Source organism: Aulonocara stuartgranti (assembly GCF_965226115.1).
Source record: "Aulonocara stuartgranti genome assembly, chromosome: 18".
Taxonomy (NCBI): domain Eukaryota; kingdom Metazoa; phylum Chordata; class Actinopteri; order Cichliformes; family Cichlidae; genus Aulonocara; species Aulonocara stuartgranti.
The window spans coordinates 24,809,921-24,834,291 of record NC_138954.1 but is presented as its reverse complement, the minus strand read 5'-3'; the positions used below and the strand labels follow the sequence as shown (position 1 = coordinate 24,834,291).

Here is a 24,371-nt window from a genome sequence, read left to right as displayed (position 1 = left end):
GTTTCGCTTCATGTTAAACAAAATTTAAATGACTTAAAGAAACCTTAGTATAAACTTAGCTGCTTAAACATTTTTGTTCAAAAAAACTAAAAACGGGTCTTTATTACACTCTACAAACAAGAAATTAGTAAATCATCAAAGGTTTCAGAGACTTATTAAAACAGTCCTACATGTTTTAGTATCAAATAAATAAGACACAATTTCTAGTTAAAAATCTTTTTAATTTATTTATACATATATTTATATATGTACACATATACTTACCTAGTCTTGTAAAAACAAGAAACACATTGTCAAATTCATTGTTAGTCATAAGCAGTACAACTGAGACCCTCCAGAGTCGCAGTAATGATCCAGTAATGTAGTAGTCCCTGATTTAATGTTCTTTTCTTTTGCCTCATTCCAAAGCAAACTTGGTCACTTATATCCTTATTAATCTCCTTATTCTGTCCTTCTCTCCAAAAGCTTTTCAAAAAACAAGGCAAAGAAGAGGACAGATACTGAGGGAGTGCGCTGAATAGCTTACAGGGTTGTTTTTTTTTACTTTATATATTGTATATGTTTGCCTAGGCAGGCTCTGGTAAACCTGTCAATAGGACAAGTCATCTATGTTCATGTGAACAACTCTGTTTTGTTTTTTGAGGTAACCATTCTGGATCACACCCACACGCCAAAGCTTTCATTAACAGTCTTTCTTTTTCTCTTTACAATATTCCTAAAATATAATATCTGAAGCATCTCCTCTGACATATTCCACCTGCGGTAGTGAGGTTGCGAGAGTATACTAAATATTTTATCAATTAGGTAAAGTAACAGAAACAAGAAGTACTTAATTAAAGGCCTTTTGTGCTCTAGCAGACATGCCTGTCTTTTTATCCTTTCAGCTGTAAACATCTTGAGTTGTCTGCCGGCCCAATTAACTAAAGACTTGCACTTAGTTTCAAACTAAAATTTAGGCCATACTTTTGACTAATAGTGTAGGATCACTGCTGTGCCCCATTAACCTGTGTGAGATGTTACTTTAAATTAAAAAGACGCTGCTGCTCTGGGTATACAGGCAACATTTGTTTCTTACGGACTGCACTCTGGATCTGCATGTTAAAAGGAAACACCTTAGTGCCAGTATAGTAGCAGTAAGCTAGAATAAAGAGATATCCCTTTTGAAAAAGAAGCACCTGCATCAAGTACAGATCATGGACTTAAATGGAACCCTGTTAATAGTCTTAAAATGTATACCCTTACCTTACCCTACATAGATAGTGTGTAGTGGGGTTTTTTTTTGTTTTTTTCCACAAGGTGTCTGTATACTCACCTTTGTTAATTCAGTCCTTGTTATACATATACATGTACTTAATTGTGATTACAAATGGTGATATGCACAGAGCGTACAGTTATAAACAAAAAAATAAAATCATATAATGTATATAATCAAACAGTACATTTGCCCTCATAACAGTCCCTTAGTCTTCAATAAAGTCCTTTGCAGTCCTTCATAGTGTTGTAAACTTTTTTTATAAAGAAAAAAAAATGTAAGTCTTTTTTAGAAATGTACTGCCACTTGTGACTGAACGGGTGCCTTGAATATGTGCTGCATGCTGCCCTCTGGTGGAGAGGACCAGGAGCTGTGCTACAGGAAAGGGTTGGTGGATGAACCCCCTGAAGGGAATGGCCCGGCTGGTGCTCCTGCCTGAAATATGAGAGAGTCCAAAAACATTGCTGATTTGAGAAAATTGAGTCTTTCAGAAAAACCAATCAGGCCATTTTTAATTAGTGTGACAGCTTTTTGAGAACGCAATACATGCTCACCACAAATGGGTTATTGGACATGCCAGGGACAGCTATGGGCTGCCCAAATGGTGTGATCGAGGGCTTGTTCTGACCGTAGACTGGGTATCCAGGGCCTGGGGGAATACAAAAGGTAAAGGGGTTTAAATGTGTTTGGGACTGCTCTGTCCAGCACTCTGCAGAGCCAGTATTTTCCTTTTATTTTATTACAACAGTTATATCATCATGCCATAAAGATAAGAACATAAAGACATAAAGACAACCACTTTACAATGACTTAATGACAAGAGTCAAACCTTTAAAAATTCTACGGGAGTCTAAAAAAATTAAATTGCAAAGAAAGCCGCGGCCTGGCATGCTGGATTGCATTCAGGTGTAAACAGAGCCTTATGACTTTTATTTATTGTCATCATTCTGGACTACAGCAGACCTTAAAGCTTTGTACACTAAATGCAATCTTTTATCACTGTGCAGTAGCTGCCACTGCTAGGCTGCACTTTAATTTGAGGCAGCAAGGCTTCAACTTAATTCTTAATGCAGAGAGCTGTTATGTAAATAAGAACAAAAAAAGAAAAGCATGCAAAAAAAACCCCTTTAAATTAATGGCCGCCACTGCACAGACACTTAGGGTAAGAGGACGGAGGGATGTGGAAGACCACTAACCATTAGACTGAGGGTGATAGGCCCCTGGCTGAGAGTAAGGGATGGGGGCCTGACCAGGGAATTGCTGCTGGAAGTTTCCGCTGAAACTGGTGGGGAGGCAGTAGGAAGATGCATTCCCAAAGCCTGCAGGCATGCTCATAGAGCCAGTACCAAACGAGGCTACGAGACACACACAGCATGTGTGCACGGTCAGTGTACACGCATACCCACAACACACACACACACACACACAAGGAGTAAATTCTAGATACTTTGGCAAATCACAAAGCTAATAGGCAATGTAACTGAGTTACATCAAAGTAACACAAATGTCTAAGTAAAACAGAAACATTTATAGTGAAGTACGTTAAACTCTAAGTGCGTACACACCTGCAGCTGGAGCTCTGCCATTGGTCTGGAAAGGGTTGGTGGCCATTTCTGGAGGAATGGCTCCAGCAACGAAAGGATTTGTGGATGGGACGGCTAGATGGAAAACAGCCATAAAATGAGTGTTTAAGCTAAATGAACAAGAGGTAAATGTTTTTTATTTCTGTATGCATCATTGTAGTAGTGAGCACCATGAGCACCTCCAAAGCCAGGTTGCATACTGGGTAACACAGGCGGGTTTTGAGCTGGCGATGAACCCAGTGCTGGTCCAAATATGTTCCTGTAAAAAACATGATGCCACTGAATGTTTAATAAAGGATACGAGAGGCATTACCAGCCTTTTTAACATACACTTGTGCATCCGCATCAAGTGTTCATCACACTGATAAATACACTTATCAAATTAATGTATACTCTTCTAATACTTTTCAGAGTGTTTTCAGCTTAGCAGAGAGGCCACATGAACAAATTCACTGTTCCTGGTAAATCTCACTGTGTGTGTGTGTGTGTGTGTGTGTGTGTGTGTGTGTGTGTGTGTGTGTCACTTTCTCACCCTTGCACATTGCTGCTTGTGGAGGCAGAGAAGCTGAGCTCGTTGTCTAACTCAGCCAGAGCAGCATAGCGGTCCTCTCTTTGGCTCCCTGTCTGACACTGGGCAGTGGCAGCACTAGACACTGACGGAATTGGCACTCCTCCCCCTTTCAACAAATATTAACATCAATAAAAGAACTAATCAAACATCAAGTGCCACGTGCATAAACACACACACCCAAATAATTAAAAGGATCAAGAGCAATTCTCTCGCTGGGAACCTCCCTTCGCTGTCCTTAAGGGAAGTCTTTTTCAAATGAGCACAAATTAAAAAGACGTGCATGCGTATTCACAACACTTGTCAAATGGCCTTACGTGGACAATAGGGCTGTGCGATATGACGAAATATATCGGATGACGAAACGACACTATCGTTTGTTTCGTGGTGTTGCAAAATACACGGTTTAGAGCAATATTTGTGAAGATGAGGTAGAACCAGGTAGCTCCAAACAGAAGGACCAGTCAAAAAAAATCGAGGATCTTATTCCTAAACGAGGGGCTACCTTGGTTTGGTTATGAAAAGTCTGACACTGACCAGGAAACCGTACTATGCAAATTATGCCGCAAACTGGTCCCCACCACAGACTCAAACACGACAAATGTCTTCTACCACCTAGGGATGGCCGATATGACCCAAAATTCATATCTCAATATTTTTTAGCTGGATGGCGATATACGATATATATCTCGATATATTTTTTTAAGCCATAAGGTAAGAACAGAAAGAGAGTTCTTAGTCAAAGCTGTGACTGACAGCCTGGAGTTTGAAATCCACTTCGTAACCGTGTCTCTTAACAGGTGCCATTTATGGTCCTTATACACACACAATATGGTAATATTACGTTGAAGCACAGTACGTATCACTCCGCGAGGCTCCGGACTACGGTAGCCGTAATGCTCCGACAATCCATCAAGCGGTGCAGTTCCGTAGCTTACCAAAGTCAAACTAAAACATTTTTGACAGATTGCTGAGCGCCGTGTTCAACATAAAATCGGTTCGCGGTCAGTACGCACAACCAGAATTCATACATAAGGCGCACTGTTGATTTTTGAGAAAATGAAAGGATTTTAGGCCGTCATGTCGTTAGCACGGTTAGCTCGTTAACACGTTAACACATTGACGCCGTCCAGCCCCACGCACGGGGCGATCCGCGGTAACTCGTTAACGGAGATTTGCCGTGTCCATCTTGTCGTTGCCTGCAGGTGAAGCGATGGGGGAGGGGGAGTTGTGTTCAGTGAAGGAGAGGCGAGGCCCAATAACGTTGCATAGAGACAAAAGTGGACGAAAGCGAGGCAAACTTGCGGCTCCACAAGTATAATTATAACGTAACATATATATACTATATCGATATAAACGATATTGTCACATCTTATATCTCGTATGAAAATATATCGATATTTTTTAAAAACTCGATATATCGCCCAGTCCTACTACCACCTATGCAAGAATCACATGAAAGAGTATGGACAGAGTTTACGGATGAGAAGCAAAAAAAGAGCTGTCATGTGCTCAAAATAAACCTTAGATTCAAACGTTAGAACAGCCTTTTCCCCACAGCACACTGTGCGATATGACCAAAATCTCATATCCCGATATAAAACATCTATGTCCGATAACGATATAAATCACTAAAATTTAACATTTTCTGTAAATTCTGTGAATCTCGGGTAGCTGAAGTCTTTCTAGCTGGGCGTCGTGTATCTGGAGTCGAGTGTTTTACCGATGCATGAAACTACACATTTTCAGACATAGGTTGTAACGGCCGCCGTTTTCTTTGCGGCGTGCTGCAGGTTAAAGCCTGTTCTAACGTTTGAGTCTAAGGTTTATTTTTTAGCACCTGACGGCTCTTTTTTGCTTCTCGTCGGTAAATGTGCGTCCGTTACAACTTAAATCTAAAAATATATAGTTTCATGCATCAGTCAAAACACTCGACTCCAGGTACGCCACGCTCAGCTGAAAACACTTCACACAAGTCAAGTTGCCCGAGATTCAGAGAATTTACAGAAAAAGCACTATTTTGTGATATATATCATTATCGGGATGAGAAATGTCTCATATTGGGATATGAGACTTTGGTCCTAGTGGACAATAAGGGACATTGTTTTAAGTCTGGGGGGAAAACGGGCTATATTCTTGTCTAATAACATGTCATCTTGAATAAAAACTGAGGTTGTTTCTGGGACACCTCGCATTATACCAACCTGAACACTAAGATGTTAGAAGCTCGTCAACAACAGTTCTGTCTCTTCTGTGAGGTTAAACAACACAAGCTCTCCACAAACTGTTTAGTTTTTTCTGCCCCTCAGCTGTGATGTTGCCAGTTTTTCTGGCTGGAACGCTCACATGGAGCAGACAGACGGTATTTTACATACCCGCCCGTCTGTTTACATTCTCTGAATCCTGCCAGCCTGCAGCCTGGTTCCCGATGATATCACACACTTGGTGAAGTGTGTCCAGCAAGCACGACACGAGAAAGGGTTAAGGAAAGGTAGGATTTTATGAGTTTGTAACTCCCTAAGCTGAAACGATGGCCATGGTAGGAGAGAAAAATATTGTGCAGTCTGAGCCCAGCGTTATACTTTACACACTGGCAATGGTCTGCTAGCGTCCACACGTTGTGCACTATTGTCAGCAAAGGATGGATGCAAGCTCTGTGCAGATGTCATGTACCCTCCAGTTTAGGCTGACCGTTACACTATAGGGCACTGCCTGTGCACGCATCCTCTAAATGGCCTCCAAGCAGACCAGAAAGCAGTACAATAAATACAACTGCTCATCCGAGATAACCATAGCAACAGTAACAAAGACCAACAAAAACCTCGAGCATCCAGAGTGCATTCCTGCATACAGCAGGCTGGCCCAGAGGACACAGCAGGTGAGAGATGAATAAAGAAAAACTGTAGTAAGGGTGCATACATGTGGATAAGATGGAGGGGAAAATGGCAGGGAGGGTGGTACCTGATGAAAAGGACTTTGAGGGAGGTGATGTGCTCTGATGGGATGGAATTGCAGTGTTTCCAAATGCGTCAAAGTTGGCAAAGTTGGTATTTGAATTACCCTGAGGTGCTGCTGCCATACACAAGGGAAAATTAACAACAGACAATGAATGTGGGAATAAAAACAATGGCAGGAGAAAAATGTAAGGGACAATGACAAAACGCAGTGTTCGCATATCTGTATATACTAGTTGGATGTCAATTAAAAAAAACAACAACAACGACAATAACAGTACATGTTATGAGAATCATGAAAGACATCTTACCTGACTGGTTTGGAAAATGTGCAAAGTTGGCAAAGTTGGTAGGGGTGGCAGTTTGAGTGGGTGGAGCAGCAAAAATGTCACCCAGGTCTGAGAGCAAGTCAAATTTCTTCTCCTGAGCAGCGCTCTGAGCTTGGGAACGAGCTAGCCCTGGAGACTGGGTGGTGCAGTCAGGAAAAAATTGTAAAAAAAAAAAAAAAGAAAAAAAAAAAATCACACACAAAAAAAACAAGACTTTTCTTCAGCTGAAAATTGAATGAGAAAGGAAAAGAGTGGCCGATGGGTTGAAAGAAGCTCTGTGTGCATTCGTCTCACCTGGCGCAGAGGGGTCTTATTGAGCTGCAGGGTTTTGAGGGGTTGGACTTCTGGTGTGCTGCCAGTGCTGCTTGCTGAGGAGCCGGACACAGAAGCCTGAACATTTGCTACTACCCTTGCCTGGTCAGGAGGAACATACCTAAAAATCCAGGGAAGAGCACCAGCACGAAACAAAAGCCATGTTTAGTCCCAGCACACACAGCTTTGATAACATGATGGTCATACTGAAGAGCTATTGGAACATATCATTTTAGGTCTCAAACGAAGCATATGGTCTGATGATTTTCACATATATGGTTTCTGTTACCTTAATTTACTTAGTTATCGTGCTGGATAAATGGTAGGGTTGATGACCCTTGTGACACTAAGTTGGGTAAGTGTTTGAGACAAAGGCAGAAGGACAGTATTTCAAAAGAAGATAAAATTGACCCCGCGCTTTGTACATGAGTATTTGAGAGTTGTGCTTGAAATCCAAAAATTCTGCAGAAGAAGCAGCAAAATGATACAGAAAAAGAAAGCCTTAGACAATGAAGAATGTGCTGCCAAACTCAAACATATGGTTAACCAAGTCCACAGCAACAAAATGGTTTTTGGCAAAGGTAAAGCTCAGCAATCATTTTCTTTGCTGACAGTAACAAGCAAGGACTGAACAAGAACTTTGTGAATTCTTAGCACTCTAAAGTATTTACTACCCAATGTTTGCACACAGTTAAAAAAAAGATATATATAAAAGTGAAATAAAGTATGCAAATATCACTGCTCAAACCTGATAAAACAAATAAAAGGTTATGTTACCATCTCTTCTTTTCATATTTTTCCTGGAGGAACTCTTTTACTTTCTGCGGTTCTCTGAAATCTGGAACGACTGATGTTCTGTCGTCATAGAGGCCCAACCAGATGTGTTTACAGACCTACAGGGGGGCACAGGAATGAAGGGAGTGGGAGGCAAGGAGAGGATAGTGGTGGGGGTGGTGGCACAGCCACGAACGAGGTGAGGGAGAGTAAAGGGAAAAGGGGGGAAGGGGTGGAGAGAAATGTGAGTATATAAAAAAGAGAAAGGAATGCCAATAACTTGAATAAAGAAGGCTACTGCTAAATTAGGACATGATTATCAAAATAATGCTCGACAGTGTAAATGACAGTGCTGAGCGCTTTGCTGTAAAGTGTGCGCGATACCTCGTTGCTGTGTTTCTGTAGGAACTCGATTTCCTGCTGTGTGAATGTGGTCATAGAGATGGACTTCACTCTGTGTGGGGGATTCAGTCCTCGCCTGTGGGTGGAGGAGGTATATGTTGTTAGCTAAAGAACAAAAGAAGCAGGATGCCAACCAGTGCTGTTCGTTTACAAAGAAAAAGCAAACAGAAACACAAACCACAGATGCCTCATTACATCTTCTTGTCAGAGTGAACGCACCCTTGAGTACTTTATAGCCATTTTCACACATGCACAACAGCAGCCCTGGGCTTTTCATATCATTAATAGATGCAGAACACACGTCCCGTGGAGCCAGACATTAAATGCCTTTTAACCCCTCAGCTCCCTGTGCAAAGTCTGTGTGATTTCTCACAGTGCTGATTTACACCAGCGTGAGAAAAGCTGCGCGAAAATGTCCAGTGAAATCACAGGGAGACAGAGTGGTCATCGTGTCTCCTGTCTCTAAGAAGAGCATTTCCAACGCATCTGAAAATGATTTTCTTAGAGACAGGAGGTACATGTAAGGACAACTTTAGAAAGCAGCTTTGTTTGGGACCTGCCAAGCACATCAGACAGACATTTCTAAAATACAGAACAACAACAAAAAAAGTATGTTTGCACTTAGTATAGTTTTAGGTTCAAATATTAGGATTGTAATTGTAAATTCGCTGATATCCTAAACATTACTGACATAGTTTAATTACACGTGACATATATTTATTAGGGATTTCTAGCAGACGCAATAATATCAACATATCAACAAATAATCTGTGTGTAGTCGGCACGTTCTCCCTCTCTGAAATCACTCCAGCTTCCCCCCACAGTCAGAAGTGATGCAGGAGTTTGTTAATCAGCAATGTTAAACCGTCCATAGGTGTGAATGTGAGTGTGAATGGTTGCTTCTCTCTCTGTATTAGCTCTGTTGCAGACTGGTGACTTGTCTAGGTTGCACCACACCTTTCGCCCCATGACAGCTGGAACTGGCTCCAGCCCACCCTGCCAGCCTGATTTGTATAAAGGAAAGAATATGGATGGATGGATGAAAAATTAACTGATGGATGGATAATCTGTAAACCCAAACTTACTTTTGGTTTAATGTTTTGAAACAAGAAAGTCCCTGTCCATATTTACCATGGACACATGGAAAAAAAAAAGTTCAAACAAATCTCGATCAGCTGATCTGAATCAAGTGCAAAAATCAGTGCAAAATAACTGTGTAGTAACACTAGTGAGTATTCAGGGATTGCGACACATAAATCCAAATGTAAGTTTGTACAAACTGGTTTGTGAACTTTAGCATAAAGAGTAAACATGACCAAAAAAATGTTGTGATTTATTGATTGATTGTGTAGGACAAAGATCACACATTTAAATGCTAAGAGAGAATATATGCACACACACACACACACACAATATCAACATAAAAGGAGTAAAACAAGGCTACACTAGAAAGTGCATTTTCTGAAGAAACTGCAGTGTGAATGCTTGAATCTGAATGTATGCACTGAAATGAATTAATTACTGAATTTAAGTTAAAAATCTTGAATGAGATAAAAAAAAAACAACCCGAATTTAACCTGAAAACAAAAGTGCTGAACTGCTAAAAGCTGAAGGTTACACAGAAGAAGAAGTTGGAAAAAAGCTGAAAATGTTTTAATTGTAAATTAGAAAAACCTAAGAAATGAGAAAAGAACATTTAGAGTCAAAAAACATCTGAAAGAATATTAAAAGGTCATATTCTTTGAATCACTGAATGACTAAAATGTGATCCCTCCACTTGGATCCACACAGTTTAAAAAGTTTACATCTCTGAGCTTTGAAAGACAAGATGTTGGAAAGAGAACAACGATGGCGACGTTTTGAGGGTAAAATGATGGCTGTAACACTGTGGACACAGCAGCAGTTGAAAGAGAAGTGCTTAAGATGAATCTTGGTACAGTGGCAGGCAGAGCTCGTTAAGCAGGCAGGTGTGAGCCTGGTTGCTATAGTGACCGCACCCAATGGCTCCATACACACGTACACAGACATGCGCCTCACTTTTGCTGCTTAAAATGAACAGAAAAGTCAGGCCGAAACAAATCGTTCCCAAATGAAAAGTAAAAGTCGTATTGACAAAATTCTTTCACCGTGAGCGACAGCAGCTTCTAGTCTACTGAATTCTCAGTTTTCATGCCTGTGGAGTTTATTATATGGACGTGGTGACAGTGGAAAGACACCATGCTCTTCTGATTTTCAAACGAACCTTCTGAGCCATTTTAACATTAGAGTCTATGGAAGAGTTGGAGGGAGGAGGCTGTGCATTGGTGACATTTACGAAAGAACCATAACACCTAGGACAATAGTAAACACATTGGATGAAAGAGGACAGCGATGGCTACGTTTTGAGGGTAAAATCATACCTGTAGAGCAAACGCTGCGGACACAGCAGCAGTTTTAAAAAAGATTTTAAGATTAATTTTTTTGCTCCTCTCACTCTAGCAGTTGAGCTGCCTCACTCTAGCCCCAACATTCCGTCCCATACACACCCATTATAAACTCTGAAACGGGTGAAAAAACATCATGAAACTTAAACTGGAACTGAAGAAAAAGTATAATAGATATTGAAAAGATAAATACAAGTTGAATAGTTGAATGTCTTGTCTTCGTTTTAAAGTTTGAATGGTGGCTCTATGTCAATGTATGTGGAAGTAGATACAGTTTAAAGAGGAGGAAGTTGAATGAGAATTTGAAGGGTCTCCCCATTGAAATACATGGGAAATTTTTGTTGAAAAAAGTTGAATAAAATTAAAAATATAAATGTTAAAAATGAGAAAAATAGAAGCAGTCATGTCCAAAAGAAGAGGAATCTAATGGTGTTTGAATGGTTTTTCTAAGTTGAACGGTTTTGAAGGAGATAGATTACAAAAAACGTACGGAATCCATAATAATAAAATAGAATAAAGACTAGAAAGTGCATTTTCTGAAGAAACTGCAGTGTGAATGCTTGAATCTGAATGTATGCATTGAAATGAAATAATTACTGAATTTAAGTTAAAAATTTTGAATGAGATAAAAAAAAAACAACCCGAATTTAACCTGAAAACAAAAGTGCTGAACTGCTAAAAGCTGAAGGTTACACAGAAGAAGAAGTTGGAAAAAAACTGAAAATGTTTTAAATGTAAATTAGAAAACCCTAAGAAATGAGAAAAGAACATTTAGAGTCAGAAAACATCTGAATGAATATCAAAAGGTCATATTCTTTGAATCACTGAATGACTCAAATGTGATCCCTCCACTTTGATCCACACAGTTTAAAAAGTTTAAATGCCTGAGCTTTGAAAGACACGGTGTTGGAAAGAGAACAATAATGGCGACAATTTGAGGGTAAAATGATGGCTGTAACACTGTGGACACAGCAGCAGTTGAAAGAGAAGTGCTTAAGATGAATCTTGGCAGAGTGGCAGGCAGAGCTCGTTAAGCAGGCAGGTGTGAGCCTGGTTGCTATAGTGACTGCACCCAATGGCTCCATACACACGTACACAGACATGCACCTCACTTTTGCTGCTTAAAATGAACAGAAAAGTCAGGCCCAAACAAATTCTTCCCAAATGAAAAGTACATGTCGTATTGACAAAATTCTTTCACCGTGAGCGACAGCCATGTCTAGTCTACCTAATTCTCAGTTTTCATGCCTGTGGAGTTTATTATATGGACGTGGTGACAGTGTAAAGACACCATGCTCTTCTGATTTTCAAACGAACCTTCTGAGCCATTTTAACATTAGAGTCTATGGAAGAGTTGGAGGGAGGAGGCTGTGCATTGGTGACATTTATGAAAGAACCATAACACCTAGTACAATAGTAAACACATTGGATGAAAGAGGACAGCCATGGCTACGTTTTGAGGGTAAAATCATACCTGTAGAGCAAACGCTGTGGACACAGCAGCAGTTTTAAAAAAGATTTTAAGATTAATTTTTTTGCTCCTCTCACTCTAGCAGTTGAGCTGTCTCACTCTAGCCCCAACATTCCGTCCCATACACACCCATTATAAACTCTGAAACGGGTGAAAAAACATCATGAAACTTAAACTGGAACTGAAGAAAAAGTATAATAGATATTGAAAAGATAAATACAAGTTGAATAGTTGAATGTCTTGTCTTCGTTTTAAAGTTTGAATGGTGGCTCTATGTCAATGTATGTGGAAGTAGTAAGAGTTTAAAAATGAGTAAGTTGAATGAGGATTTGAAGGGTCTCCCCATTGAAATACATTATAAATTTTTGTTGAATAAAGTTGAATAAAATTAAAAATATAAATGTTAAAAATATGAAAAATAGAAGCAGTGTTGTCCAAAATAATAGGAATCTAACGGTGTTTGAATGGTTTTTCTAAGTTGAACGGTTTTGAAGGAGTAGGATTACAAAAAACGTACGGAATACAGAATAAAATATAATAACTAGAAAGTGCATTTTCTGAAGAAACTGCAGTGTGAATGCTTGAATCTGAATGTATGCACTGAAATGAATTAATTGCTGAATTTTGAGTTAAAAATATTGAATGAGATTAAAAAAAAACAAAAAAAAAAAACGAATTTAACCTGAAAACAAAGGTGCTGAACTGCTAAAAGCTGAACGTTACACAGAAGAAGGAGTTGGAAAAAAACTGAAAATGTTTTAAATGTAAATTAGAAAACCCTAAGAAATGAGAAAAGAACATTTAGAGTCAGAAAACATCTGAATGAATATTAAAAGGTCATATTCTTTGAATCACTGAATGACTCAAATGTGATCCCTCCACTTTGATCCACACAGTTTAAAAAGTTTAAATGCCTGAGCTTTGAAAGATACGGTGTTGGAAAGAGAACAATAATGGCGACAATTTGAGGGTAAAATGATAGCTGTAACACTGTGGACACAGCAGCAGTTGAAAGAGAAGTACTTAAGATGAATCTTGGTACAGTGGCAGGCAGAGCTCGTTAAGCAGGCAGGTGTGAGCCTGGTTGCTATAGTGACCGCACCCAATGGCTCCATACACACGTACACAGACATGCGCCTCACTTTTGCTGCTTAAAATGAACAGAAAAGTCAGGCCGAAACAAATCGTTCCCAAATGAAAAGTATAGGTCGTATTGACAAAATTCTTTCACCGTGAGTGACAGCAATGTCTAGTCTACTGAATTCTCAGTTTTCATGCCTGTGGAGTTTATTATATGGACGTGGTGACAGTGTAAAGACACCATGCTCTTCTGATTTTCAAACGAACCTTCTGAGCCATTTTAACATTAGAGTCTATGGAAGAGTTGGAGGGAGGAGGCTGTGCATTGGTGACATTTACGAAAGAACCATAACACCTAGGACAATAGTAAACACATTGGATGAAAGAGGACAGCGATGGCTACGTTTTGAGGGTAAAATCATACCTGTAGAGCAAACGCTGCGGACACAGCAGCAGTTTTAAAAAAGATTTTAAGATTAATTTTTTTGCTCCTCTCACTCTAGCAGTTGAGCTGCCTCACTCTAGCCCCAACATTCCGTCCCATACACACCCATTATAAACTCTGAAACGGGTGAAAAAACATCATGAAACTTAAACTGGAACTGAAGAAAAAGTATAATAGATATTGAAAAGATAAATACAAGTTGAATAGTTGAATGTCTTGTCTTCGTTTTAAAGTTTGAATGGTGGCTCTATGTCAATGTATGTGGAAGTAGTAAGAGTTTAAAAATGAGTAAGTTGAATGAGGATTTGAAGGGTCTCCCCATTGAAATACATTATAAATTTTTGTTGAATAAAGTTGAATAAAATTAAAAATATAAATGTTAAAAATATGAAAAATAGAAGCAGTGTTGTCCAAAAGAATAGGAATCTAACGGTGTTTGAATGGTTTTTCTAAGTTGAACGGTTTTGAAGGAGTAGGATTACAAAAAACGTACGGAATACAGAATAAAATATAATAATAACTAGAAAGTGCATTTTCTGAAGAAACTGCAGTGTGAATGCTTGAATCTGAATGTATGCACTGAAATGAATTAATTGCTGAATTTTGAGTTAAAAATATTGAATGAGATTAAAAAAAAACAAAAAAAAAAAACGAATTTAACCTGAAAACAAAGGTGCTGAACTGCTAAAAGCTGAAGGTTACACAGAAGAAGGAGTTGGAAAAAAACTGAAAATGTTTTAAATGTAAATTAGAAAACCCTAAGAAATGAGAAAAGAACATTTAGAGTCAGAAAACATCTGAATGAATATTAAAAGGTCATATTCTTTGAATCACTGAATGACTCAAATGTGATCCCTCCACTTTGATCCACACAGTTTAAAAAGTTTAAATGCCTGAGCTTTGAAAGATACGGTGTTGGAAAGAGAACAATAATGGCGACAATTTGAGGGTAAAATGATGGCTGTAACACTGTGGACACAGCAGCAGTTGAAAGAGAAGTGCTTAAGATGAATCTTGGTACAGTGGCAGAGAGAGCTCGTTAAGCAGGCAGGTGTGAGCCTGGTTGCTATAGTGACCGCACCCAATGGCTCCATACACACGTACACAGACATGCGCCTCACTTTTGCTGCTTAAAATGAACAGAAAAGTCAGGCCGAAACAAATCGTTCCCAAATGAAAAGTAAAAGTCGTATTGACAAAATTCTTTCACCGTGAGTGACAGCAATGTCTAGTCTACTGAATTCTCAGTTTTCATGCCTGTGGAGTTTATTATATGGACGTGGTGACAGTGTAAAGACACCATGCTCTTCTGATTTTCAAACGAACCTTCTGAGCCATTTTAACATTAGAGTCTATGGAAGAGTTGGAGGGAGGAGGCTGTGCATTGGTGACATTTACGAAAGAACCATAACACCTAGGACAATAGTAAACACATTGGATGAAAGAGGACAGCGATGGCTACGTTTTGAGGGTAAAATCATACCTGTAGAGCAAACGCTGCGGACACAGCAGCAGTTTTAAAAAAGATTTTAAGATTAATTTTTTTGCTCCTCTCACTCTAGCAGTTGAGCTGTCTCACTCTAGCCCCAACATTCCGTCCCATACACACCCATTATAAACTTTGAAACGGGTGAAAAAACATCATGAAACTTAAACTGGAACTGAAGAAAAAGTATAATAGATATTGAAAAGATAAATACAAGTTGAATAGTTGAATGTCTTGTCTTCGTTTTAAAGTTTGAATGGTGGCTCTATGTCAATGTATGTGGAAGTAGATACAGTTTAAAGAGGAGGAAGTTGAATGAGAATTTGAAGGGTCTCCCCATTGAAATACATTATAAATTTTTGTTGAAAAAAGTTGAATAAAATTAAAAATATAAATGTTAAAAATGAGAAAAATAGAAGCAATGTTGTCCAAAAGAATAGGAATCTAACGGTGTTTGAATGGTTTTTCTAAGTTGAACGGTTTTGAAGGAGATAGATTACAAAAAACGTACGGAATACAGAATAATAATAAAATAGAATAAAGATTACAACAACAATACTGTGAATGCTTTTCAAGCATTCACACTAATAAAGATTAGAATAACAATACTGTGAATGCTTTTCAAGCATTCACACTAATAACTAGAAAAATTTGCATTTCCTGCGAAAATGCAGTGTGGATGCTTAAAGCTGAAGCTGTATGCAAAAACTAGCTGAAAAAGCTGAAAAGTTGCAGAAATTGTAAAAACTTTGCAGAAGCAAAAGAAGTTTGCTAAAATGGAATAACTTAGCAGAACTGCAATATCTTAGAGGAAACATAATACTTGGCAGAAATACAATAGCATAGCAGAATTTAGCAGAAATATTGTAACTTACCAGAAACATGATAACTTCTCAAAAATACAAGAATTTAGGAGAAATAGTATAAGATAACAGAAAGAATATATTTAGCCAAAAATACTTAAACATTACAGAAACACTATGATTTAGAAAAATAGTACAACAGAGCAGAAATATTGTGATTTACCAGAGACACTGTGATGAACTATGAATATTGTAATTTTAAATTAAGACTATGTTTTAGCACAAATATTATAATTTGGCAGAAATACTATAATTTAGCACAAATACTATATTAAGCACAAATCCTATAAAAAGCAGAAATGGTATGATTAAGCACAAATACTACATTTAGTAGAAATACTTTGTTTTAGCACAAATCCCATAAAAAGCAGAAATACTATACTATGATTTAGTAGAAAAACTATAATTAATCAGAAATACTAAATTTAGCAGAAATACTATATTAAGCACAAATACTATGAAAAGCAGAAATAGTATGATTAAGCATAAATACTACATTTAGCAGAAATACTATATTAAGCACAAATCCTATAAAAGCAGAAATAGTATATTAAGCACAAATCTTATAAAATAGCAGAAACAGTATGATTTAGCACAATAGTAATAAGTTAAACAGAAAAATTGGAAAAGCAAAATGGACAGCTGAAAAAATGCTGAACATGCTGAGGGTCCCTCAAATATACTTGTTAAATGACAAAAATCTGCAAAAAAATTTATTACAGCCACACAATCACAAATATGTACACATGAGGAAACACATGCACAGAGAGACCCACACACAAGATCCAATTCAGTCAACCAGTCTAAATATATTGAATTTAAATCTTAGAATGAGATCATCCCATTAAAAGCCTTTCTCTCTCTCTCTCTCTCTCTCTCTGTCACACACACACACACACACACACACACACACACACACACACACACACACACACACACAGGGAGAGAGAAGTAAGTTTCTAGGTCAGCCTGGGAGCTGCTGAATTTGAATCCACCAATCAGAGAGCCTGTGTACTTTTTCCCGCCAAAACAGGTGCATCTTTTTACACACGCAGCAGAGAGAGGCACAGGATTATTGCAGCCTATTTCTCATAGTTAGGACTCCCCTCAAACAAATGACCGTAATTTCCTAACCGTAGGGGCTAGAACGGTCATTCTTACACCGTTTTGTTCAGAAGAGATGGGGGAATCTTCAAGTGTTGACAATTTAATATTAAAATATGAATTTTTAGAGATATATGACATGGATGACTTGTTGACTTAGAAGCCACGAATTCCCAAATATGCAAATTTGAATGCCTGAGACCACATATGTGATTGGCTGGCTGGGAAGCCGTGCAGGCCCTGATTTGTGGATTTGAATTCCTCAGCCCTCAGATATGATTGGCTGGCTTAGAAGCCACGAAGGCCCCAATATGCAAATTTGAATGCCTCAGGACACTTATTTGATTGGCTGGGAAACTGTGCAGGCCCTGATTTGAAAATTTGAATGTCTCAGTCCTCACAGAGGATTGGCTGCCTGGGGACCTGGCAGAAATATATAGAAATACTATTATTAAGCATAAATACTACATTTAGTAGAAATACTATGTTTTAGCACAAATACTATAAAAAGAAGAAAAACTAATTTAGCAGAAATACTATATTAAGCACAAATCCTATAAAAAGCAGAAATACTATAATTTAGAACAAATAGTATAAAAAGCAGAAATACTATAATTTAGCAGAAATACTATGTTAGGCACAAATCCTATAAAAAGCAGAAATACTATAATTTAGCAGAAATACTATGTTAGGCACAAATCCTATAAAATAGCAGAAATACTATAATTTAGCAGAAATACTATATTAGGCATAAATCCTATGAAAAGCAGAAATAGTATGATTTAGCAGAAATACTGTATTTAGCACAAGTACCGAAAAGTACCAGAAATACTATGATTTAGCAGAATAGTAATAACTTATTGAAACACAAATGCACAGAGGGACACACAAACACAGGCTCTAATCCAGTCAACCAGTCTAACTATGTTCAATTTAAATCCTACAATGACATGCTGTCAAATAAGGGCAGGGTCCTCTCTCTCCCACTAAACACACACACACACACACACACACACACACAGGGAGAGAGGACTAAGTTTCTAGGTCAGCCTGGGAGCTGCTGAATTTGAATCCACCAATCAGAGAGGCTGTTTACGTTTTCCCGCCAAAACAGGTGCATCTTTTTACACACGCAGCACAGAGACATAGACCTGCTTCTTTCAGTTTATTTCACATAGTGAGGATTCCCCTCAAACAAATGACCATAATTTCCTAACCATAGGGGCTAGAGCGGTAATTCTTACACCGTTTTTTTCAGAAGAGATGGGGGAATCTTCAAGTGTTGACAATTTATCATTAAAATATGAATTTTTAGAGATATATGACATGGATGACTTGTTGACTTAGAAGCCACGAATTCCCCAATATGCAAATTTGAATACCTGGAGCCCACATACATGATTGGCTGGCTGGGAAGCTGTGCAGGCCCTGATTTGTGGATTTGAATTCCTCAGCCCTCAGATATGATTGGCTGGCTTAGAAGCCATGAAGGCCCCAATATGCAAATTTGAATGCCTCAGGACACATATATGATTGGCTGGGAAACCGTGCAGGCCCTGATTTGAAAATTTGAATGTCTAAGTCCTCACAGAGGATTGGCTGCCTGGGGACCTGGCAGAAATATATAGAAATACTATGATTAAGCATAAATACTACATTTAGTAGAAATACTATGTTTTAGCACAAACACTATAAAAAGCAGAAATACTATAATTTAGCAGAAATACTATATTAAGCACAAATCTTATAAAAAGCAGAAATAGGATGATTAAGCATAAACACTACATTTAGCAGAAATACTATGTTTGAGCAAAAATCCTATAAAAAGCAGAAATACTATATTAGGCACAAATCCCATAAAAAGCAGAAATAGTATGATTAAGCATAAATACTACATTTAGTAGAAATACTATGTTTTAGCACAAACAGTATAAAAAGCAGAAATATTGTAATTTAGCAGAAATACTATATTAGGCACAAATCTTATAAAATAGCAGAAATAGTATTATTTAGCACAATAGTAATAAGTTAAACAGAAAAATTGGAAAAGCAAAATGGACAGCTGAAAAAATGCTGAACATGCTGAGGGTCCCTCAAATATACTTGTTAAATGAAAAAATCAGCAAAAAAAATGCACAGGGAGAGAGAAGTAAGTTTCTAGGTCAGCCTGGGAGCTGCTGAATTTGAATCCACCAATCAGAGAGGCTGTGTACTTTTTCCCGCCAAAACATGTGCCTCTTTTTACACACGCAGCACAGAGAGGCACAGGATTATTGCAGCCTATTTCTCATAGTGAGGACTCCCCTCAAACAAATGACCATAATTTCCAAACCGTAGGGGCTAGAGCGGTCATTCTTACACCGTTTTGTTCAGAAGAGATGGGGGAATCTTCCAGTGTTTACAATTTATCATTAAAATATGAATTATTAAAGATATTTGACTTGTAATGCACCATAACTGAGTAGAGCGAAGCAAAAACTGCCTTGACTTGCCCTCAAACAACGCTTTCTAACTCGAAATCTATTTGGAGTATCGATATCATTCTTTCACCGTAAGAGACAGCAGGCTTTGGTGAACAATCATGGAAATTTTCAGGTCTCTGTGGAAATCCAACAAAAAGTTATGACGAGAGAAAAAAGTGGTTCATTTCCACAGTTTGAAATCTGAAGAAATCTGAGCGAAGGACGAATTTCCTACCCTCAAACAAGTCCAACTCATTTCAGAACGGTAATAGGTGAGAAAGAAATTCTTGAATTGTGAGCGTCAGGGGTGTCTGAAGATATTCGGGGACAAGCCTCATGTCTTAACTTTGCTTCGTTAAGGAGATATGACGATTCGAATATGCCTCTCATTACAGAAATCCAGCGGTGATTTTGAACAAGCTCTCCATTCACTTTATATGGAGAGTTTTCTGACCTTGTGTTAGTCTGAGGAGATTTGCAAAAATTCTATAAATCCCACAACAATGATGGTGACATTTTCTGAAAGCCAGCAAAAATACCTACGTTTTGATGTATAATTTGTGGAAGTTGAGTGAAAATTGAGCAAGTAGCAGGAAGTTGTTCGGACATGAAGTGAAAATTGCAAAACCTTCAGTGGCACACTGGAAGCCAAGAGCATAGCAACCATAACAACACATGTATTTTGTGAAAAATCACAATTTTGCAACTCAAAACTTTAAGAGGCATAAAAGTAAAACAGTAAAAGATTTGAAAAAGCTGAATCATACCTGAATAGCCCAATAATTTGTGAACATTTTAAAGTTTGAATGGTTGTTCTAGGTGAAAATATGAGGAAGTAGTTAAGTTTCAAAAACAAGCAAATTTTAGCAGAATTGCTGAAGTTTCCCATTCATTTCAATGGGACAAATTAAAGGAAAAAAGCTTAATATTTTAAAAAGTATAATAGTTAAAAATAGCAAAAGTCATAGCGCACATTAGCAGAAATAGCAGAATAGTTTAAAATTTGAACGGTGAAAATCGGCTGAAAATTGTGGAAGTAGTTAAGTGCCAAAAAGTGTACGGAAGCAACTAGAATAATAATAAAGAATAAAGAGAAACAGGAACTCAATAGTGTGGATGCTTAAGCATCCACACAATAATAACTAGAAAGTGCATTTTCTGAAGAAACTGCAGTGTGAATGCTTGAATCTGAATGTATGCATTGAAATGAAATAATTACTGAATTTAAGTTAAAAATTTTGAATGAGATAAAAAAAAAAACCCGAATTTAACCTGAAAACAAAAGTGCTGAACTGCTAAAAGCTGAAGGTTACACAGAAGAAGAAGTTGGAAAAAAGCTGAAAATGTTTTAATTGTAAATTAGAAAAACCTAAGAAATGAGAAAAGAACATTTAGAGTCAGAAAACATCTGAAAGAATATTAAAAGGTCATATTCTTTGAATCACTGAATGACTAAAATGTGATCCCTCCACTTGGACCCACACAGTTTAAAAAGTTTACATCTCTGAGCTTTGAAAGACAAGATGTTGGAAAAAGAACAACGATGGCGACGTTTTGAGGGTAAAATGATGGCTTTAACACTGTGGACACAGCAGCAGTTGAAAGAGAAGTGCTTAAGATGAATCTTGGCACAGTGGCAGGCAGAGCTCGTTAAGCAGGCAGGTGTGAGCCTGGTTGCTATAGTGACCGCACCCAATGGCTCCATACACACGTACACAGACATGCACCTCACTTTTGCTGCTTAAAATGAACAGAAAAGTCAGGCCGAAACAAATCGTTCCCAAATGAAAAGTAAAAGTCGTATTGACAAAATTCTTTCACTGTGAGCGACAGCAATGTCTAGTCTACCAAATTCTCAGTTTTCATGTCTGTGGAGTTTATTATATGGACGTGGTGACAGTGGAAAGACACCATGCTCTTCTGATTTTCAAACGAACCTTCTGAGCCATTTTAACATTAGAGTCTATGGAAGAGTTGGAGGGAGGAGGCTGTGCATTGGTGACATTTATGAAAGAACCATAACACCTAGTACAATAGTAAACACATTGGATGAAAGAGGACAGCCATGGCTACGTTTTGAGGGTAAAATCATACCTGTAGAGCAAACGCTGCGGACACAGCAGCAGTTTTAAAAAAGATTTTAAGATTATTTTTTTTGCTCCTCTCACTCTAGCAGTTGAGCTGCCTCACTCTAGCCCCAACATTCCGTCCCATACACACCCATTATAAACTCTGAAACGGGTGAAAAAACATCATGAAACTTAAACTGGAACTGAAGAAAAAGTATAATAGATATTGAAAAGATAAATGCAAGTTGAATAGTTGAATGTCTTGTCTTCGTTTTAAAGTTTGAATGGTTGCTCTATGTCAATGTATGTGGAAGTAGTAAGAGTTTAAAAATGAGTAAGTTGAATGAGGATTTGAAGGGTCTCCCCATTGAAATACATTATAAATTTTTGTTGAATAAAGTTGAATAAAATTAAAAATATAAATGTTAAAAATATGAAAAATGGAAGCAGTGTTGTCCAAAAGAATAGGAATCTAACGGTGTTGGAATGGTTTTTCTAAGTTGAACGGTTTTGAAGGAGTAGGATTACAAAAAACGTACGGAATACAGAATAAAATATAATAATAATAATAATAATAATAAAGATTACAACAACAATACTGTGAATGCTTTTCAAGCATTCACACTAATAAAGATTAGAATAACAATACTGTGAATGCTTTTCAAGCATTCACACTAATTAGAAGAACAATACTGTGAATGCTTTTCAAGCATTCACACTAATTAAAAAAAATACATCCAAATCTGCCTCAAGCAGAACGTCCTCAAACCCAAACTATTGCTGAAGAAAAACAAAATTCATTTAAAACAAACTGAATTCACGTCAACAAAGAGACACTGTCATTGGAAACCAGGATTGATGTAAAAATTGATGTAAACTGCAACTTGACAGACCTTCAACACTTTGTCTAAACATGGGGAAAAGTACAGTAGTTAGTATTTGGTCTGCACATACCAAATCATTGTATAGACCTGTCCACATAGAACAAAGCTCATTTTGAGAAACTGATTATTCATCTAATTATTTCCAGTTGCCAGAAAAAAAAAATGTGAATACCAAGATTTCTTACAGCGACTCCTCATAAATTGTGTTCTTCTGAGTCACAATCATCTACACTCACAATCTGACTAAACTATTAACTCACGAACACATATTTACTCAACACAATGATTCATCACTTGAAGTGCAGACTGTACAAAAAAATTACATGACAAACTCTATAACGAGCAGCAACAACTTCCAACGAACATTTCCTGTAGCTGCTTAACCCTAACCCTAACACAACTACCATATGGCAAAAGGTGGGAGTACACCCTATACAAGTCCCCAGTCTTTTGATATCACTTTTTAGTTGGTGTGCTAATACTTTAACATATTTAAAATCCCATTTGCATTTTGTTTGTTTGTTTGCTTGTTTTTTCCATTTTGGGATGCATATGATGTCAGAGAAACCAGATATACGGTAATATGGTCAGGACAATGTGTGAGTATAGAAGCCCCACCCACCTGCTGTCCAAACCTTCTGTTTGTGAGGAGCTGCCAATTAAAAGAAAATTAGCTTTAAACTTGTTTTAGACAGACTTGTTATAAACTGAAGCCTGGCATAAGACAGACAAGCTTTATGCTGAACTGTCAATCATGCAGAGCTACTCTAATAGAATTTAATAATTGAATACAGGGCTAAAAACTATCATGTCCAATTTAAAGGGTAAGCAGTGGCTGGCAACACCTTGTCTTAAGTAATTACCATGCTGTATACTGATAGCAGGATACGCAGAAATGTTTCCTCAGTATCAGCAACTTAATGGGTGTGGGGGGACAGCATATTGCGCTGATCCGGTTTATTGCCTGAATTGCGATTTCACAATGATTTGACATTATGAGGAAGATGTGGTTCAGTCGCAGTTGCAGGCGACCCACTGGCCCAGCTGCTCTTCAGTTACTTTCCAACTTCAGAGACTCACCCTGCTTCTGCTTATCTGGATGTGTGTGTGTTCTTGCGACAAGCCTTCTCAGAGGTCCAGCTAAAGTTCAACTAGAGGAGGTTCCCCCCCATGACGTGCCGTTTTTGAACCCGGTGGTCAAATATTTGACTGTCAGCCAAAGTTACGAACCCAGCGTTAGGCGTGCTACCCTAGACACACACACACAATCAAGCCACTGACACAGCCCCCTCACTCACCCTGTGTGTTTTGTAATAGCACATGTTATCACACTAAAGCAGCGATGTAAACAATCTAATCTGCTAACACCGCCCATCCCAGCCCGACAGCTCCGGGCTGAACCGAAGGTAACGTCTGCGTTACCTGTCCTCACTTTAACACTAGCTAACTAGCTAACGGTACCGCCAAGTCAGCGCCGGTGTCCCCACCGCCGTCCAACCGTGGGACACTAAAGAATAAATACAACACTTTGGCCAAAAAGGACACTCACAAGATCCCGGAGCAGGTGGTACAGACGAAGGAGCCCACTGTCATGTTGACATAGGTCGGGCCGCGTTGGTCGCAGTCGAAGCATTTCCTATTCGCGGGCAGGCTAGTCATTTCCCGGAGCATCTTCAGATGAGTCTCCTCCTGCTTACGCTTCGCACTCGTCGCCATGACCGAAAAACTAAAACGGCTTGTTTTACCTAGGGATGGGGGGAGTTTGGTCAAGGGACGCGGGGCAGGACGGGTGTCTTCAGGACAAACTTGCCGCGTACTACGGCGGTAACTGTGGTCTGAGAGACACCTTGCTGTGAGAGGTCTACGGACCGACTGGCACACTTCTTCTCCTACACGCGAAAAAAGTGAGC

At 38.4% G+C, this 24,371-nt stretch overlaps 1 protein-coding gene across 4 annotated transcripts; it reads right to left on the bottom strand.

Annotated features, from left to right (window-relative positions):
- Positions 1-200: 200 nt before the first annotated feature.
- Positions 201-24,371, bottom strand: agfg1b (ArfGAP with FG repeats 1b). Of its 4 annotated transcripts, none has more exons than XM_082513154.1 (12): positions 24,011-24,370; positions 8,157-8,250; positions 7,776-7,891; positions 6,981-7,119; positions 6,669-6,822; positions 6,365-6,475; positions 3,368-3,512; positions 3,015-3,094; positions 2,818-2,910; positions 2,449-2,607; positions 1,807-1,901; positions 201-1,687 (listed from the first exon to the last, which is right to left on the bottom strand). In XM_082513154.1, exons 1-12 carry the CDS (start codon positions 24,175-24,177, stop codon positions 1,628-1,630), a joined length of 1,413 nt encoding a protein of 470 aa, XP_082369280.1. In that variant the 5' UTR covers positions 24,178-24,370; the 3' UTR covers positions 201-1,627. The 4 variants fall into 4 exon arrangements, with proteins under 4 accessions (XP_082369280.1, XP_082369281.1, XP_082369282.1 ...); XM_082513155.1 differs by having other exon boundaries at positions 6,365-6,472; XM_082513156.1 differs by lacking the exon at positions 6,365-6,475 and having other exon boundaries at positions 24,011-24,371.

Coding starts and splice junctions, on each gene's coding strand:
- agfg1b (XM_082513154.1), bottom strand. CDS start 24,177: ATGGCGACGAGTGCGAAGCGTAAGCAGGAGGAGACTCATCTGAAGATG. Junction 7,120..7,775: donor AAATATGAAAAGAAGAGATG/GTAACATAACCT, acceptor CTGGATTTTTAG/GTATGTTCCTCCTGACCAGG. Junction 1,902..2,448: donor CTATCACCCTCAGTCTAATG/GTTAGTGGTCTT, acceptor GTATTCCCCCAG/GCCCTGGATACCCAGTCTAC.